Consider the following 17,750-nt stretch of genomic DNA (forward strand, 5'->3'; position numbering starts at 1 on the left):
TTTCAAACTACATATCTGATGAGGGATTGATATGTAAAATAAGGAATTCCTACACTTGATAGTAGAAAAACAAATGACCAGCTTTAAAAATGGGCAAAGAACTTGAAATTCATTCTCCAAGAAGTCATACAAATGGCCAACAGAGGTATATGAAAAGATGCTCAACATCACTATAATCACCAGGGGAACCACAATGAGATATCACCTTACACCTATTAGCATGTCCTATATATATAGTGTTGGAAAGGATATGGAGAAATTAGAACACTTAAGCCCCATTAGTGGAATGTAAAATGATGCAGCCACTATGAGAACATTCTTCAAAAGATTCAAAATAAAACTACCATGTGACTCGGCAATCCCACTTCTGGGTATTTATTCAAAAAAATCAAACTCAGATTCTCAGATATCTGCATCTCTGTACTTAAGCATTATTCACAATAGCCAAGAAGTGGAAACCATCTAAATGTCCATACACAGATGAATGGATACATATACAATGGAATATTATTCAACCATAAAAAAGGAAATCTTGACATGCTACAGATGTGCATGAACCGTGAGGACATTGTGCTAAGAGAAATAAGCCAGTCTCAGGGGACACATACTGAATGATCCCGCTTATTTTAGGGATCGAAAATAGTCAAACTCTTTGAAGCAGAAAGTAGCTTGGTGGTTGCCAGGGGCTGACAGGGGGGAGTTGTTTAATGGGTATAACGTTTCAGTCTTGCAAGATGAAAAATTTCTAGTAACCTGTACAACATTGTTAATAATACTGTACTGTACACCTAAAAATGTGAGAGGGTTAAGAGGCTGGGTAACAGTTTCTTAAATGTGTGTATTTTCCTCCTAAGGAAAGAAATGTGAACTGTAGACTGCAAGCATCTGGGTTTTGCAGCACTTTAGCCTGGTGCTACATACTGCTGTCCCAGGTCGAGAATTCACGTGCTGCCACCCTACCTGCAGCTCCCCAGGAACTGTGTGACTGTGGAATTTCATCTCCCCTCTTATGGTGCCTCTGCTGCTTGCAGTGACAAGTCGGTAAAGAGAGGACACAGCTAATTCTGGTCTCCACACTGTACTCTTTTGTGAGGTCTAAGAAATGTCTCATTTGCCCAGTGACCAGACCAAACTGTTAGCTCAATTATATTCATCTACTAAGGATACTAGTTAACGTGAATAAAGCATTTTTTTTAATTAAGAGGGTGCCTGACCAGTGTGGCTCAGTGGTTGAGTGTTGACCTATGAACCAGGAGGCCACTGTTCGATTCCTGATCAGGGCATATGGCCAGATTGTGGGTTCGATCCCCAGTAGGAGTTGCGGGAGGCAGCCAATCAATGATTCTCATCATTGATGTTTCTATCTCTCTCTCCCTCTTCCTCCCACTCTGAAATCAATAAAAATATATTTTAAAAATTAAGAGGGTGGTATCTCTTTCACACACACACACACACACACACACACACACACACACTCACACACTCCATACACGTCCTCTTTTTCTTTGATGTTTGGTAGGAGTTGCCCATAAAGTCATCTGGAGTTGCTGCCACCTGGGAGGCAGATCTTCGGCTGCTATTTCTGCTTTTTTTTTCATTGTAATTGTTTTAGTCAGGTTTCTAGTGATTCTTGGACATTTTGTAATTTTTCATTTTAATATAAGGCCTGTTTATCTAAGCTAGTTGTTTCCTTTCTTTTAAAATGTCCTCTATAGTTACAAAAACTTGCTTTTCAAAACACCTGGTACTGTTCATTTCTGCTTTCTTTCTCCCCCTCCCCTTAATTTATTTTATTAGCCTTTTTCAAAAAGAACCATTTAATCAATTTTATTAGGTTTTAGTTCTCTGCTTCATGAATTTCTTTTATATTAATTTCTACTTTTACTTTTGAGGGTTTTTTTTTAGCTTCTAAGTTAAAAGTTCAGATCATTTATTTCAACTTTTTATTGTTTTTATAATAAATGCACTTAAAGCTCTAATTTTTTTCTGAGCAGAAATGTTCTCTTCCCTTTAATCTAAAAAAATATTTTAGAAATAGGTGTTGAAGTTTTCAAGGGTAAGCACTTTGGGAGGGGGTATCTTTTTGTTTGTGACTTCCATGAGGCAGTGAATTTGGGCTTGTATTAGCGCCATTAAAGTAGTCCTTTCTCAACCCCCCGTCCCGAAGCTTGGCCTGCACTCAATGTTTGTCGATGTGCTGCGCCTGACCCAGGGGTGTATTCTCTGGGTACAAAGTTCAGTGTGTGTTAGCAGGAGGATGTGTATGCATTTGGTCTAACTTGTGATTTATATTATACAGATTCTCTATGTCTTTATGATATGTTTAACCTAAGAATAAAAGGCCAAAGTGAGAGGTACCAAGCATGCATTTGAGGTTATTAAAAAAAAAGAGCAGTTATTCCGGAAGCATGGATTCAGGCAGAAACTCAGTGTTCCTAGTAGGAGACAAAGGCAAGGGGAACAATGACATCAGTAGAAGGAAGGCATTTCAATAAACTAACAGAATGTTGTTAATTCTGAACAGCGTTTGTAATTTTCAGTCCAGTAATCATCAGTCCAGTCATCACAATATCTGCTTCCTTGTTACCTTTGTAAACAGTTGTTCTGGACATACTGTTGCTTTAGGCCTAGTCCAAAGGTTATTTTGCCCTGTTTTAACATTCCAAAGGTTTGAGACACAAGGCATACAAGGCAATTCCTCTGGGATAGCAGCACCGACTCCATTTCCCTTATTTTTTTACATTTCTGTCTCCTTCAACTATCATTTTCTGAGAGAGGACTCTTGGTCTCCAACTATAATTGTGAACCTGTTGATTGTCTTCCTCAATCTTTTCAAACTATGCCGTGAGAAGCATAAAAGTTTGTGATTGTAACAATGTTCTTGTTAGGGATATAAACCTGACCTTTCTTAGAGGTACCTACCTTGCATAGAATTTTGTCTGATTTTAACAATATTACACCAGCTTTATGTTTATTAGGATTTACCTGGCACATCTTTTTAAAAATAACTTCATTATTCCTTCCATCCTTTTTTGGAAAATAAAATTGAAAAATATAGGAAAATGAAAATAATAACACCCCAGCATTTTCTCACGGCCCAGAACCGCTAGCAGCTCACATCGTGGACTATTTCTCTTGGCCTCCGTCTCTCAGTCTCCCTCCCTCTGATCCCCCAACTCCCGTCCCTACCTCTCCCTTGTTTATTTTTCATTATTTTTTTCTTCTGTTTAAGTTTCACCTAGGAAACAGAAAGCTTGCCTGTGGCTAAATATCTTTTTGGTAGAGCAAGCCTGCTTTTACATTTGTGCCAAGCAAAGCGCCCCTTCCGATATTTAAAAAAGAAATAAAACAGAGAACAGATCTAAAACTACCCTTCCCTGTCTCAGTCACCTCGCCTTTACCTTACCCACTGACTCAGTTTTTACCACAATGTTCCTGTCAGTCCACTTTTATACTTTTATCTAATTGTATGTCTGTTACCAGCAATATTGTTTTGCATGTAGTTTTTTAAATGTGTGTTGAGTGGCATCCCTGGGCATGCATTGTTCTGCGTTTTGCTTTTCTCAGTTTAAGTGTATCCATCTGCTGTGTATGTTCTTGGCCCCATAGCATTTCACTTCCTTATACTGCTCCATCTTAAAAGTATCCTATGTTTTCATATGCCCTTCTGCTAATTTATATTGTTCCATTCTTTCCTTTGGTGCATTTGTGTGTGTCTAACTCAGCCGTGGGCAAACTACGGCCCGCGGGCCGGATCCGGCCCATTTGAAATGAATAAAACTAAAAAAAAAAAAAGACCGTACCCTTTTATGTAATGATGTTTACTTTGAATTTATATTAGTTCACACAACACTCCATCCATGCTTTTGTTCCGGCCCTCCGGTCCAGTTTAAGAACCCATTGTGGCCCTCAAGTCAAAAAGTTTGCCCACCTCTGGTCTAACTTCTTTCAAACTTGTACTTGCAAAATCCATACATGTTGTTATGAGTTGGTATAGCTCAATCATTTGTTATTACTGTATATGCTCCCTTGTAAAAACAGTTTACCAATTTGGCAGTAGATGGATAGTAGGACTCTTCATTTTGGCCTATTGTGAATACTGTGGATAGTCTTGTACATGTTGTGTACATGTATGCATTTCTAATTAGTATATACTTAGAAGTGGAACTGCTGGGTCATAGGTATGCGTATGGTTAACTTAAGTAGAGAGTGTCAAACATCTTTACCATGTAGTTTTGTACCAATTCACACAACCAGTGTGCCAGTTGGCTCTATAGTCTTGCCAGCAATTTTGGTAGTATTGTTAGGCTTTTTAGTTTTTATCACTCTAATAGGTGTGTAGTGATATCTCATTGTAGTTTTAATTTGCATTTTCTCTTTCAAATGAATGAGCAGCTTTTTGTATGCTTACAGCCATTTGGACATACTCTTGAGAGGTATTTACTCATTAAATATGCCCATTTTTTTTTCTAATGGATTGTCCTTATTGACTTGGGGGATGGAATCATATTTATTGAGGTTCTTTGTCAGATATATTATTGCCAATATCTTCTTCCACCCTTTGGCTTGCTTGCCTTTCCACTCTTCTAATAGCATCTTTCTTTTAGAGAGAGAAAGGGAGGGAGGAGGATGGAGAGAAACATTGATGTGAGATGTTGCCTTCAGGGATCGAACCTGCAACCTAGGTACATGCCCATGACTGGGAATCGAACCCATGACCCTTTGGTGCTCGGGCTGATACTCTAACCATTGATCCACACAAGCCAGGGCTTCTAGTATCTTTTGATGAACACCAGTTGTGAACTTCAGTGGCGGCTCATTTAGCAGTCTTCCTTTGCTCTTTTGTTGAAGCAAGTTTTCCCTACTCCAAGGTTGTGAATACCTTCTATGAATGTTATTATTTTACCTTTTACATTTTTCTCTATAACCTACTGGTCTTGATTTTTTTGTGTGGTGTAAGGTAGGCATCAGATTTCTTGCCCATCAAGGATGCTGAAATAGTGATCTTTGAATTCGCCTTAGAATCAGTTTTAACATTTTTTTGGTTCCCTTGTTAATAAAGGAGTTAAATACATCTTTTGATGTGTTCCTTTTATATCTTTATGAATTATGATTTTATCTATTTAAGAATGATCTTTTAGCAACTCTAGTTCCTTCCTTGCTCTTTACCATTTGCTGTTCATCTTGTAATGCAGGGGTTATCATACATAGGCTGTTGTAAAATTTCTGGACTAGGGCAACTAATCCAATCACCGGTGGCTGAGGTTGGGGGTGGGACAGTCATAACACAACATGGCTTCCTGTGCACCTGGGATTTTTGTCAAAACACAGTGATTGACGGTTCTGGCATGCCTCTCAGTTACCTGAGAAACACAGGCCCTTACAATACCCTCATTGCTCCTCTGGCACCAAACATTCTTCCAATGTTTAATCCAATGATGAATTAAACAATAGTCACATATTAATTTTGTAAACTTAGGTTTCTACATAGAATGAGTTTTTGCTGAAAGTAAGATTGACCCTTAACCTACAGAAAAGTGTAAGAGGATAGAAAAACACTTAAAAAAATAACTGAAAAAAGGAAAGTGTCTTCGTCTTGGTGACAGTTAGCAGTGGTTCCCGCCTGGTGTTCCCATTCCTTACGTATGTCCCTTTATCTCAGAGCTCCTCCGTACAGAACACCTTTGCTCCTTTTCCTGTTGGTATTTAATAAGAAAAGAAACACAAAAGATCCAAATCTCCCTTCTCTTCCAGCATCAGTGAATATCAGCTTAGAATAAAGTTCTTCTCATGGACGTTCCTTCAGGCAACAAGGAACCCACTTAGCTTAACCCAGTGGTCAGCAAACCGTGGCTCGAGAGCCACATGCGGCTCCTTGGCCTCTTGAGTGTGTTTCTTCCACAAAATACCACGTGTGGGCGCGCACGTACAGTGTGATTGAAACTTCATGGCCCATGCGCAGAAGTCGGTTTTCAGCCTGGGCGAGTCTATTTTGAAGAAGTGGCGTTAGAAGAAGTGGGGGTATGTTCGCTGAGGTCGACCCCTCAGATTGAGGACGTTTTTAGCAAAGGCCAGGTTAGGAGTACCCTAATTAAGTTAATAACAATGTACCTACCTATATAGTTTAAGTGTAAAAAATTTGGCTCTCAAAAGAAATTTCAATCGTTGTGCTGTTGATATTTGGCTCTGTTGACATTTAATGAGTTTGCTGACCACTGGCTTAACCTATCAGTTGACTGAAGAGGCACTGACCACCACACCCAAGGTCTTGTACGTGCCTGCTAAGGAGTTCAGAGAGTTCAAAGACCAGGATGGATGGGGAGATAAAAGGAATGAGGGCAGCCTGACAATCACAAATATCCTCAGGCTTGAAGAACCATGGAGACAGCTTCAGGACAATGTTCTGTTGGCCCTGTAAACCTATGCCACAGACTTAAACACTGAGCAAGCTTGACTCAGTGATGAGGTGTACACCAGACTCAGCTGGAGGGAACAGCGGGCCTCACCAGTTCATTATGGTCAGAAGATGATCTTACATCAGTTCTTGGAACTGACAGGAGAGAAAAACGTATTGAAAAAAAAAAAAAAAAAGAATTTGCCGAAACCGGTTTGGCTCAGTGGATAGAGCGTCGGCCTGCGGACTGAAGGGTCCCAGGTTCGATTCCGGTCAAGGGCATGTACCTGGGTTGCGGGCACTTCCCCAGTGGGGGATGTGCAGGAGGCAGCTGATCGGTGTTTCTCTCTCATCGATGTTTCTAACTCTCTATCCCTCTCCCTTCTCTCTGTAAAAAAGCAATAAAATATATTTAAAAAAAAAAAAGAATTATAACTGTGCCTACCTCATGGCTGAAGTATTTCTTTATTGTTTTATGTAGGAACTAAAAGTGACCAGTTTTAAAAAGAAAACAAAACAGTTCTGGACAGATTGTTGCATTCATTCAGACCAAATTTTTATTTTTTAAAAATCTGATACAGCCATTTAATTTTCACATTAACAATAGCCAACGTTTGCGTGACTCATACACATAATTCTCTATGTACACACAAGCACACACTATTTATATAGAAATAAATTAAGCTTTAATAACGAAATACAAGTTTACAAATGCAGCTTTTTAAAGCCTAAGGAAAAATAAAGATGGAAATTTCTGAGAGACAGGATCACGGTGGAATCTGGCTCTTCAAGATGAAAATATTTTGAAAATTAAAAATCTGAGACAAATCATTGAGTATTTTTCAAATGCCAATTTTATAATTCTGCATATTTCTTAATCTAATTATTAACTTTTTATTGGCTAGAATATGGCTTTTAGGGTTGCCTCCAAAAAGTTAAATGCCCTACAAATTGAAAGTTAAGTTACATTCCTTTTAAGTGTTAAAAGTATTAAGGCCCTTTTTAGCCATTCTTCTTGCTTTCAAATACAGCTCATCATTTAGTGGTCCTCGATGAACAACTTAAAATTTTATGCTCTGATACCTCTTCAGTGAATTTTTTTTTTTTGTCTAAAAATTTCATCTTAAATAGTTGTAAAGGATATATAAGTGCTGACATATTGTAGATATCACATCTTTAAATAAAACTGTTACATTCCTTTTTAAATTTGGCCAAGTGGCTCTAAACCCAATATTTGTCATCCTTTCAAAAATTACATGAAGAAAGCAATTTGTAATAGTAGGAAATGCCACATTTTTCCTTTTACTCCTTGAATTTGTATTTTTAATCTATTCCCTCCTCAAAATTTTAGCTTAATTATTTTTGGCCTTTTTATTATAAAATTATATAATAGCCTGTAATCATAAGGCTCTATGTATTTAAATTTTTCCACTGGATTGAACGTAATAAACAAATATAGTAAAAATTTTAATAAATTGTTAAACCGTAAAATTCCATTGGCAATGTATCTATCATTCAATGAGATGAGGAAGGCCTCTCCTGCCGCCATTCCCCCAATTATTTCATCCATCTGTAGATTAAGATGATTTTTGTTAGAATGGCCATGGTCCAGCATCAATTCTATTCTCCTTTTACGTTTTCTACATGAGAGTGTATAATCCATGTTAACACCAGTAAGTAAATGGGAACAGAAGGAGTTTTGTGATGGCAGGGTAACTGAATTCTTCCAACTCCTCCAGAATTACATTTTTTAAATATTCAGAAATCTTGGGTGTTCCTTCAGTTTTGTTGAAACCATCAGACTTGCAAAAGGATTTGTACCCTGCTATTAAGAAGCTTTCACTGTCTAAACACCCATATTTTTGAATTTTATACCCGAGTCATGTTTTACAGTAAGACTGAAGATGGAGAAAGATATGTTTCCTTTTGTGAGGGAGAAAAGGGCATTTTTCTCAGGCCGATGATTCTTATGACACTGTGCAATAGAAGAGTGAGGGTCTGAGAATTGATCCCCTAAAGTGAGTCAAGCCTGTGTATTCTTTGGAAAGCTCCGGTAGACTACTAGGGGTAAGGTTGGCCCAGTTTAAAGACCATTGCCTGCCCAATATAGCTCAGTGGTTGAGCATCAACCCAGAAACCAGGAGGTCACCAGTTTGATTCCCAGTCAGGGCACATGCCTGGGTTGCAGGGTCAATCCCCAGTAGGGGGTGTGCAGGGTTAGGGTTTCTATCTCTCCCTTTCCCTTCCTCTCTCTCTAAAATCAATAAAAACATTTTTTAAAAAGACCATTGATATATATATATATATGTGTGTATATATAAAACATACAAAATGTGTTAATCAGTTATGTTATTGGTAAGGCTTCTGGTCAATATAGGCTATTAGTAGTTTAATTTTGGAGGAGTAAAAAGTTGACTGCGCAGTGTGTGTATGTGGGGGGAGGTCGGTGCCCTAACTCCCTTGTTGTTTAAGGTTCAACTGTAAATTATTAGATTATGATGCCTGGCTGCCTTCTTAATAGAGCAGCAAGTCCTCTAATGCATTCCACTACACACTAGTCCCATGAGATATTCCTTAGCAAAAGGTTCCTGAGATCAAATTTGGGAAATGTGATATTCTATACCCCTCTTAACTATGCACATTAGAATACCCAAATTTTACAGAAAAAAAAAAAAATTTAGCTTTGTATAACCTAAATTTTCCAAACTCAAATGATTTAACCAGCCTCCCCCTTCATTTTTTGATGTAATAACTGATGCCTCAGTAATACCCTTAGAGAAATGATGGACAAAAACAATTTAACAACATACATAATCATGGTTTTGGTCCGTCAATGCTGCTGCCGTATTTTAGGATATTCTTGTCTTCGTCTGCTTGGTCTGAATTAACTGTGTTTAACATATTACTGTTAAATCATAATCCCAGCTAGATATGTTATAGGACTTGGGTTTTGTGGCATCCGGGCAAACTCTAGAAAGAGCAATGATGTAATTTGTACCCTTCCCTTTCCCTTTCGGTGTCTTTCCTGAGCGAACCACCACCAAGAATCCAGATTCATGTGTTACCCTATTAAGAGAATGTTGCAACCAAAGCAAATACTCTCTAATGGTGGATTCAAGTTATTATAGCACCTAGAAGGAGGAGACAGTTTTAGGGCGCGAGTTTTTCTCAGCACCTTTATAGTATAACCCCCTCACCCACTGCCCCCCCCCCCCCCCCCCGCCCATCTCCTGCCTCTTCTTTCGTTGCACTTGTTGCTGGGTGTGGATTTTACACAGTGACAGCTGAAAGATGCTTATCTCCTGCTTTCTTTGCCACCACTTCTCAATTTCTTTGATATGGTAGCAAGACATTCATTTGAAGCAGAAAAAGGCCTTACTTGGCTTTTTGGCTTTAAAATGGAGTGAAGTGCGAAGGTTAATGTCTTTTACTCACTCCTGAGCTGAAAAGAGAGGTGAAAGACAGCAAAATCTGAGCTCCACTGTGTAAGGTAATAATGGAGCCGGAAGAGGTATGGGGGTAGCGGCGGGGGTGGCTAGTGGGGCACTGGCTGCAGAATCTGTAAATTCCTTCCCGGCAGCCTTCGGCTCAGTGCCTTTTCATCCAGCCTTTCCTGAAAGTTGCTTTGAACATCTGCTACCATCAGGAATAGTCTTCCCTCAGTTACTGGCTGCCAAATAAATAGCAATTCCCAATTCAAGGAATAACTAAAATAATGTCACAAAGTAAGAGCCCCCCCTTGGTCAGACTGCTATTATCTATTCTCCTTGCTTCCTAGAAGGTAAAATGCATTTCTTTTAGAAGCATATATAACCATAAGACCAGTAACCATGGCTTTTTTATTTTTTTAAAAAAAAATTTTTGTTAAACATTGTATCCCCAGACCTTGGCATAGTGTTTGGCATATGGTGGTGCTCAAGAAATTTTTGTGGAATGAAGGAATAAGGTCTTTTGATCAGAGAGAGCCTGGCTGGTTTTAATGTACTTGTCAGCAATACATGCACCTAAGCCCAGGATAACTAGGGGAGGGCTCAATGCGCTTCTAGGACCCAGTTTCATCCCAGTAAAGCCACCAGTCTTACCGCTTGCTGTTTGTTCCTGCCGCCACAATCATTTTCACGGTTACACCTTTTTCCCTCTAAGTCGTTTCTCAGTTCACTTTGAGTAATTTGTGACTCTACTGACCACTCCCCCAACCACTAACCTCATCCTTAAAAAGCCTCGTGAGGTCATCACACTACACATCATTAAACTGTATCGCAAGCTGCAGAGGAGTGTCATCTGGTCCCAGGTGGGTCTGAGGCTCCGGGGTGGCTGCTTTTGAGCTTTTCTGTACCTTTCTAGTGCTTAAGCCACAAGACTCGGCCTGCTGCGTCAGAAAACCGAGAAACTGCCCCATGGAGCCTAACTTGCACCACCTCCTCCAGTCAGTGAATTGGCCTCTTGTCTGTGGGAGCTGCAGACCCAAAGCCTCCCCCAGGGTCACGCAGCCAGCTCAGGAGTGGGCAGAGCAGGAGTAAGAAGCTGGCTGAGCCTTTGCTGGGTCTCTGGTTGTTAACAGGCTTTTTAAATCAGCGGCTCCAAGATTTCCACCTCCCACCCCCAATAACTCCAGTCACAAAGTAAATCTCTGCCTTTAACTAGAAACTGTCTTAATGAACAGAGAGTCCAGGGACTCAGGCACCATAGCAGGCCTGTCTAGCCAGCTAGCCAGCCAGTGGTAGTTAAAGTGCATTGAGCTGAGTCCACTGACCCGGGGCAGGGAAGCTGGGCAGATGTGGCAGTCAGGGGCAGGGCTCCTCTCTGGGCCCCGGTGAAATCCAATGGCCTTAATTGTAGAATCGTTTGCCTTGTAGTTAAAATCCTTTCCAAAGCTAATTTATTCGTTCCTTACATTGCGGGCTCATCTCCTGTGGAAGTCAATTACCTGGGTCTTTAGAGGCCAGAAAAGGAATCCTGCTCCCTGTGCAGGTCATGCATGGAAGGTCTAACTGTTTGAGATTTTCACTGCTTTTATTCAATGAGGTTTGGAACACAAGCGGCCAAAGACGAGGAATGTGATTTTGGGATCCTCTAAAGAGAATTATAAGTTAAGAAATTGTCCAAGACGAAAAAATTAAGAGGAAATCACTCAGCTCATGCTGACTGGGCCTTCTTCAGGAATGTCATCTTGATTGTAGAGGATGACGTCCCAGGTTAGCATGACCCCATGGTCTGAATACAGCACATTCTTCTACATGCAAACACATGCACACACACAACACCCTTACACACGCACCCCGGCTTCTATGAGTAAAACTTGCTGTTGCTGACTCTCTTCTCTCTTAACCTGAAATAAAACAGATTTCACCATCACCCACTAGGCTGAGGCACAGGCCATGTGCTTTGTAACGCACAACTGCAGGTCACTCTTGGTGGCGTGGTACAGGGCTGAGAATCGGGGAGGAGGCTTCCTGGCAAGATTTTTTAATCTCTCTGAGTCTCAATTTCCTCACTGGTCATTGCATTGAGGTCACTGCTACTTGCTGGTTGAAGTAAAGATGAAATGAGAATAATATGGGTAAGGAGTTTACACTCTGATTCCCATTGGAGGCTGCTATAGGAATTTTGGGGAGCCAGTGCTTTTTAAAATTTTATTTCTTGATGCGAGAGAGAGAAACATTGGTTTGTTGTTCCACTTATTTATGCATTCATTGAATCTTTTTTTAAATTTAAATTCTTTAATGTTGAAAGTATTATATTTGTCTCCCTTTTCCCCCATTGACCTCTCCCCGGCTGCTCCTGCCCCCCAACACATGCCCTCGCCCCCTTACTGTCATTGATTCTGGTATGTGTCTTGACCGGGGATCAAACCCACAATGTTGGTATATTGGGAAGACACTCTAACCAACTGAGCTACCTGGCCAGGGCAGATAATGCCTTGTTAAGCAGGACTATCTAGCACACTGCAGGACACTGGGCACACCTGGCTGTCTCACCCCCATTATATGTCTGCAGCACAACCAAAAGCGTCACTTGGAGGGGGTTCTGCCCTGACTTAGAGCCCCTGGGCTAGCCCATTCTTGAGAACTTGATAGGGTCTCTTTAAAAGGTAGTGGTCATTGTTTATTTTCACTATTATCTTGAAATGTCCTCCCAATGATGATAGTTCCACTTAGGGAAGGTGCAGATACCTAGGATACTACTGAAAGTTCAGTTATTGAGCAAAGAGAGCTAGAGTCAAGGGTACCAGTCAAAGGATTTCTAAAGACGATGGCGCCTTCCTGAAGCCTGGCCCCAGGTGCCCAATGTCACTGTGCTGGGAGGAGTGAGATCTGAGGGTCTGCAGGTGGGAAGAGGTGACCTACCTCCGGTTGCACTTCTCCTGGTACAGATGGAGCTGGTTCTCGTTGACATTGAACTCTTTAACGAGGGCATCCCGGTTGGCATTGCGCAAGTTCTGGTGTGTGTCATATAGGAAGAGCTGGTTGTTCAGCTCTTCTTGCCGCCTCCGCAGCTGGCGACAGGAAGAGTACAGTTCCTCTTCACTCTCCTGGAGAGAAGAGAACAACCATGTGGTGACAATGTCTTCCAAACCGGAAGGTGGGCCATCGAATCTTAGAGTGTGAAGGAGGCACGGGGCAGAAGCTCTGCAAACTGGGATTATCCCAGAAAATCCAGAGCCCATTTTAACCAAAGATAAAACTGGCAGGTATTGATTGCATTAACAGAGGTTCTCAACCTGTGGGTCACGACCCCTTTGGCGGTAGAACGACCCTTTCACAGGGGTCGCCTAAGGCCATCCTGAATATCAGATATTTACATTACGATTCATAACAGTAGCAACATTACAGTTATGAAGTAGCAACGAAAATCATTTTATGGTTGGGTCACAACATGAGGAACTGTATTTAAAGGGCCAGAAGGTTGAGAACCACTGCATTAGAGGCAAGCAGTTTAAAAAACCCTTGTTCAGAATAAAGGAAGGCTTTATTGGGAAACACTGGAATAACAAATGCATTGCCCATTGACCCTATTTCTTAATCAAATCCGCTTTTTCACTGGTCTACACCACCTTTGGGACCTTATCCCAGTGCAGAGGGCCTAAGCCGCTCTGTGTGTAAAGGGGAACCCTGCAGATGAGGGAGAGAACAGACTAATATGAGGACAGAAAAGTAAGCAGGGTGTTAACAAGGCACCTGAGATCTCATAAAGAGCCTTATTAAAAGGCAAGGTAACACACAACAACACGGATGAACCTTGAAAACATTATGCTAAGGGAAAGAAGACAGTTCCAAAAGACCACATACCATTATTCCATTCCTATGAAATGTCCCGCACAGGCAAATTTATAGAGACAAAGTAGACTAGTCATTGCCTGGGGTGGGGATGAAATGAGTGGAGACAGCTACTGAGCAGGACATTTCTTTTGGGGGTGATGAAAGTGTTTTAAAATTGATCACGGTGCCTGGCCAGTGTGGCTCAGTGTTTGAGCATTGACCCAGGAAAAAGGAGGTTACAGGTCGATTCCCGGGCAGGGAGCATGCCTGGGTTGCAGGCTCGATCCCCAGTAGGGGGTGTGCAGGAGGCAGCCGATCAATGATTCTCTCTCCTCATTCTATCTTTCTCTCCCTCTCCCTTCCGCTCTGAAATAAAAATATTTATTAAAGAAAGTAAGTATTTTGGGTGTTTTTTTTTAAACAATGATTTGTTAGGACTAAGTTATCTGCCTTTGAATGTCTGAAAATACCTTCTTTTTGCCCTCACTCTTTTTTTTTTCAATTTTATTGCTTAAAGTATTACAAAGAGTATTACATATGTCTCCCTCCCCCGCCCCCTTGACATTCCCCCAGCCTCCCCTACCCCCCAATGTCTTATGTCCATTGGTTATGCTTATATGCATGCATACAAGTCCTTCGGTTGATCTCTTACCCCCCCTCCAGCCCCCCAACCCTCCCCAGCCTTCCCACTGTACTTTGACAGTCTGTTCGATGCTGCTCTGCCTCTGTATCTATTTTTGTTCATCAGTTTATAATGGTCTTTATTATCCATAAATGAGTGAGATCATGTGGTAGTTTTCTTTCATTGACTGGCTTATTTCACTTAGCATAATGCTCTCCAGTTCCATCCATGCTGTTGCAAATGGTAAGAATTCCTTCTTTTTTACAGCAGCATAGTATTCCACTGTGTAGATGTACCACAGTTTTCTAATCCGTTCATCTGCTGATGGTTTGCCCTCACTCTTGAATGGTAGTGATTAAGATACAGAATGTCTATACTTACAGCTTGTGTCTTAAAACTTTGTGAAGATATCCCTTAGTCTTTAGGCTGCTATTGCTGTGGGTGGGAGTACGCCTGTCATTGGTCGGTCCTCTGTCGGTAGTCTGTCTTTTCTCTCTTATAACTTTCTTTCTCCTGGTTCTGTCAATTAAACTCAATATGGTGTGTCTATGTGTGGCTCTTATTTAGTTATACTGCTGTGGAGTCTTCAATGTTGGGAAATGCTCAGTCATCAACATCTCAAATATTTTAGGTTGAAGTTTCTCATCCTGCCATCCTATTTTTAACTCTTGTTTTTCACATTTACATCTTATCTTGCTTTGTTCAAAGCAAATTCTCCAACACAATCTTCACATTTACTAATTCTTTCCTTAACTGTGTCCTCCCTGGAATTTCCCACTTACTAATCTTGAAAGAAATTTCTTTCATAATTTTTCGTTTTATATTTCCAGGATTTCTAATTGGTCCTTTCATTCCTACATGCTCTTGATTAATAGTAAGAAGGGTTGGTCTTTATAAATACTACACACTGGGTTCTCTCTGGAAAAAAAAACAAAAACCCCACACATTTATTTCAAAGTTATTTTTAGATTCACTGGAGTGAATTCTCTTGCTTTTTACCTTTGTGAGCTAAACTGGCATCGTTTTCTTTGAGTGCTTTAAAATTTTAATGCACAAGCTCATCTTGGATGGGAAGGTTGATTCCTCCCTTGAATCTATATGTTGGTATCTGGTTTTCTGAATGTTGTAAATGGGGGCCGGGAGCCCCCAAGGGCAGGATCAGTTAAGTTTTAGGGTGATGGCTTGGGGCTCTGGGCTCTCAGGAACCCTACAGATCACAGCCTGTGTCCTGGCTGCAGGACTGTGTCCACTTTTATTCCAGTCCCTCAAGCAAGAGCTGGCCATGGCCTGAGTCCTGGGCCCTTGCCAAATCTCTTTCTCTGGAGGGGGTTTCAGAAAAGCGAAGCCCATCTTGTCCTGAATCTTCTATTTGTGCACAGCCTTCAGTGCACATTGCATTAGCCACAAAATAAAATAAATGAGTTAAGTATCCAAACACAGCAGTTATAAAATGAAAGCAGTTTGAGGAAAGCAGACTGAATCAGTAAAGATAAACATGGAAATGGTTGAATAAGAAAACCAAAATATAAAATAAATGCAAGAGCTGGGTTGTTTTGTAGGAAAAAAACAAACAGAATCAACCAAGTAGATAATCCATTATCTAACCTAGAAATGTGTGAAAGCCCAAGTAAGACATACTAGTAAGCACAGGAATACAACTATAGATAAAAAGCAGCGGAAGGAACCTGTGAAATAAATAAAAACCAAGATGATAATGGAAAGAATGAATATATGTATTCATACTTATTCATTATAAGGCTCTGTATAATATATATATATATATATATATATATATAAAATATATATATATGTACACACATATATATACATATATATATTTCCTATTATAGAAAATTATCCCATAAGAGAAAAAAATTAAAAAGACTTCTTTTTATTCCAGAAGAAAAGGACAAAGTTTTATAACCAGGCCCAGAAACTTTAACAAACAATATCTGTTACCAGTACATGTGGGTAGCAGTTAACTCTAGTTTTATTCAAAATGTGCCATAGCCCTGAGAAGGAAGGTCTCCAAGTAATTTTAATGAAGCCAGTATAACAAAACCTAAGCAAAAACTACAGACTGAACACTCAGTGAAAACCAGTGCAAAAATTCTAAGTAAAATATTAACAAATACATTATAGAAGCACATTAAACAATGCAATCCTATATTTCACTAAGAAATTCTCTTTACTGTCCCTATAAGATGACTGTTTCACACCTCCAGCTCTCGTCAGCCCTCCCCAAGCTCAGCTGACGGCCTTGCTTCCTGTTTTACGTAAAACGTAGAAGTCATTACATGGGAAACCTGCCCATCCTGGGCCCATCTATCATACCCCATGCCTTCTCTCCTGCTGGCTCCAGAGTCCCATGCCTCTTTCCTACTCAGTTCTTCATTCCTGTGCATACCCTTTCTCTCTCCTGTATCAGTGTTGCCCTTTACTCATCCCCCTCAGCAGCGTGCAAATACATCTTAAGCGGCTCTCCCTTCACTCCGTATTTCCCTCCAGCTACTGACCCATCTCTCTGGTCACCTTCACAGCAAATGTCCTTGAAAAACTCCAATGCTCCCCATCAGTGTATCTGTCATCTACTCCCACTTACATTCTCATTTTAATTTCAGTTATTACCATTCAAATGTTTCCTATAGGATTTTGCAGATTTTGTACTGCTTCTTAAAAAACAATTTGAGACTATTTACATGCTTCAAGGCAGTCACCCATAGGCCCTCATTTTTCATATTTATCTCATTATTTGGAGTTCAGTCTTCTTTTCAACATTTACTCCTGTGTTTTTGCTCTTACTGTATTGCTTGTTTAAGCAGGCAAAGAGTTTATTTAATTGGTCTTTTCAGTGAGTCAGCATTTGTTTTTTCTTCCATTCTCTTTGTTTTATGTTTCATTTAGTTGGCTTTTATCTCTATTTTAGTCCTATTAGTTTATGAGTATTTATAAAATTTTAAAGATGAATGCTCAGTGCATGTGTTTTAAGTCTAGTTTCTAATGCTAAAATGGACAAATCTGATGTTAGATTTATTTGATTTTATTTGTAGATAACTTAGTGTGTTGGGAAGTTCAGTTTCTTTTTAATTTATCCACGGCATTCAAACTTTTACTAAACCCTGGCCAGTTTGGCTCAGTGGATAGAGTGTTCGCTTGCAAACTGAAGGGTCCTGGGTTCAAGTCTGGTCAAGGGCATGTACCTAGTTGTAGGCTCGATCTCAAGCCCTGGTCAGGGTGTGTGTGGGAGGCCACTAATCAATGTCTCTCCCACATCGATGTATATCTCTGCCTCTCCCCCTCCCTTCCACTCTCTCTAAAAATCAATGGAAAAATATCCTCGGGTGAGGATTAACAACAACAAAAAAAACAACCAACAAACAAAAAACTTTTACTAAAATACAATAGGGGGTGGGTGGGTGTTTTCCATTCATCCCTCTGGGGCAGTGGCTCTCAACCCGTGGGTCACGACCCCTTT

At 40.3% G+C, this 17,750-nt stretch overlaps 1 protein-coding gene across 3 annotated transcripts in view; it reads right to left on the reverse strand.

Moving 5' to 3' along the window:
* Positions 1-10,202: 10,202 nt before the first annotated feature.
* Positions 10,203-17,750, reverse strand: part of PLCG2 (phospholipase C gamma 2) — a 141,082-nt gene continuing 133,534 nt past the window's right edge. For all 3 annotated transcript variants that reach the window (XM_036345678.1, XM_036345677.1, XM_036345679.1), the window contains 2 exons: positions 12,742-12,926; positions 10,203-11,723 (listed from right to left, as the gene is read on the reverse strand). In XM_036345678.1, coding sequence (XP_036201571.1) covers positions 11,681-11,723; positions 12,742-12,926 — 228 coding nt within the window. In that variant the 3' untranslated portion in view covers positions 10,203-11,680. The remainder of the gene's footprint in view (positions 11,724-12,741; positions 12,927-17,750) is intronic.

This window comes from Myotis myotis, unplaced genomic scaffold (assembly GCF_014108235.1).
Source record: "Myotis myotis isolate mMyoMyo1 unplaced genomic scaffold, mMyoMyo1.p scaffold_m19_p_19, whole genome shotgun sequence".
Taxonomy (NCBI): Eukaryota; Metazoa; Chordata; class Mammalia; order Chiroptera; family Vespertilionidae; genus Myotis; species Myotis myotis.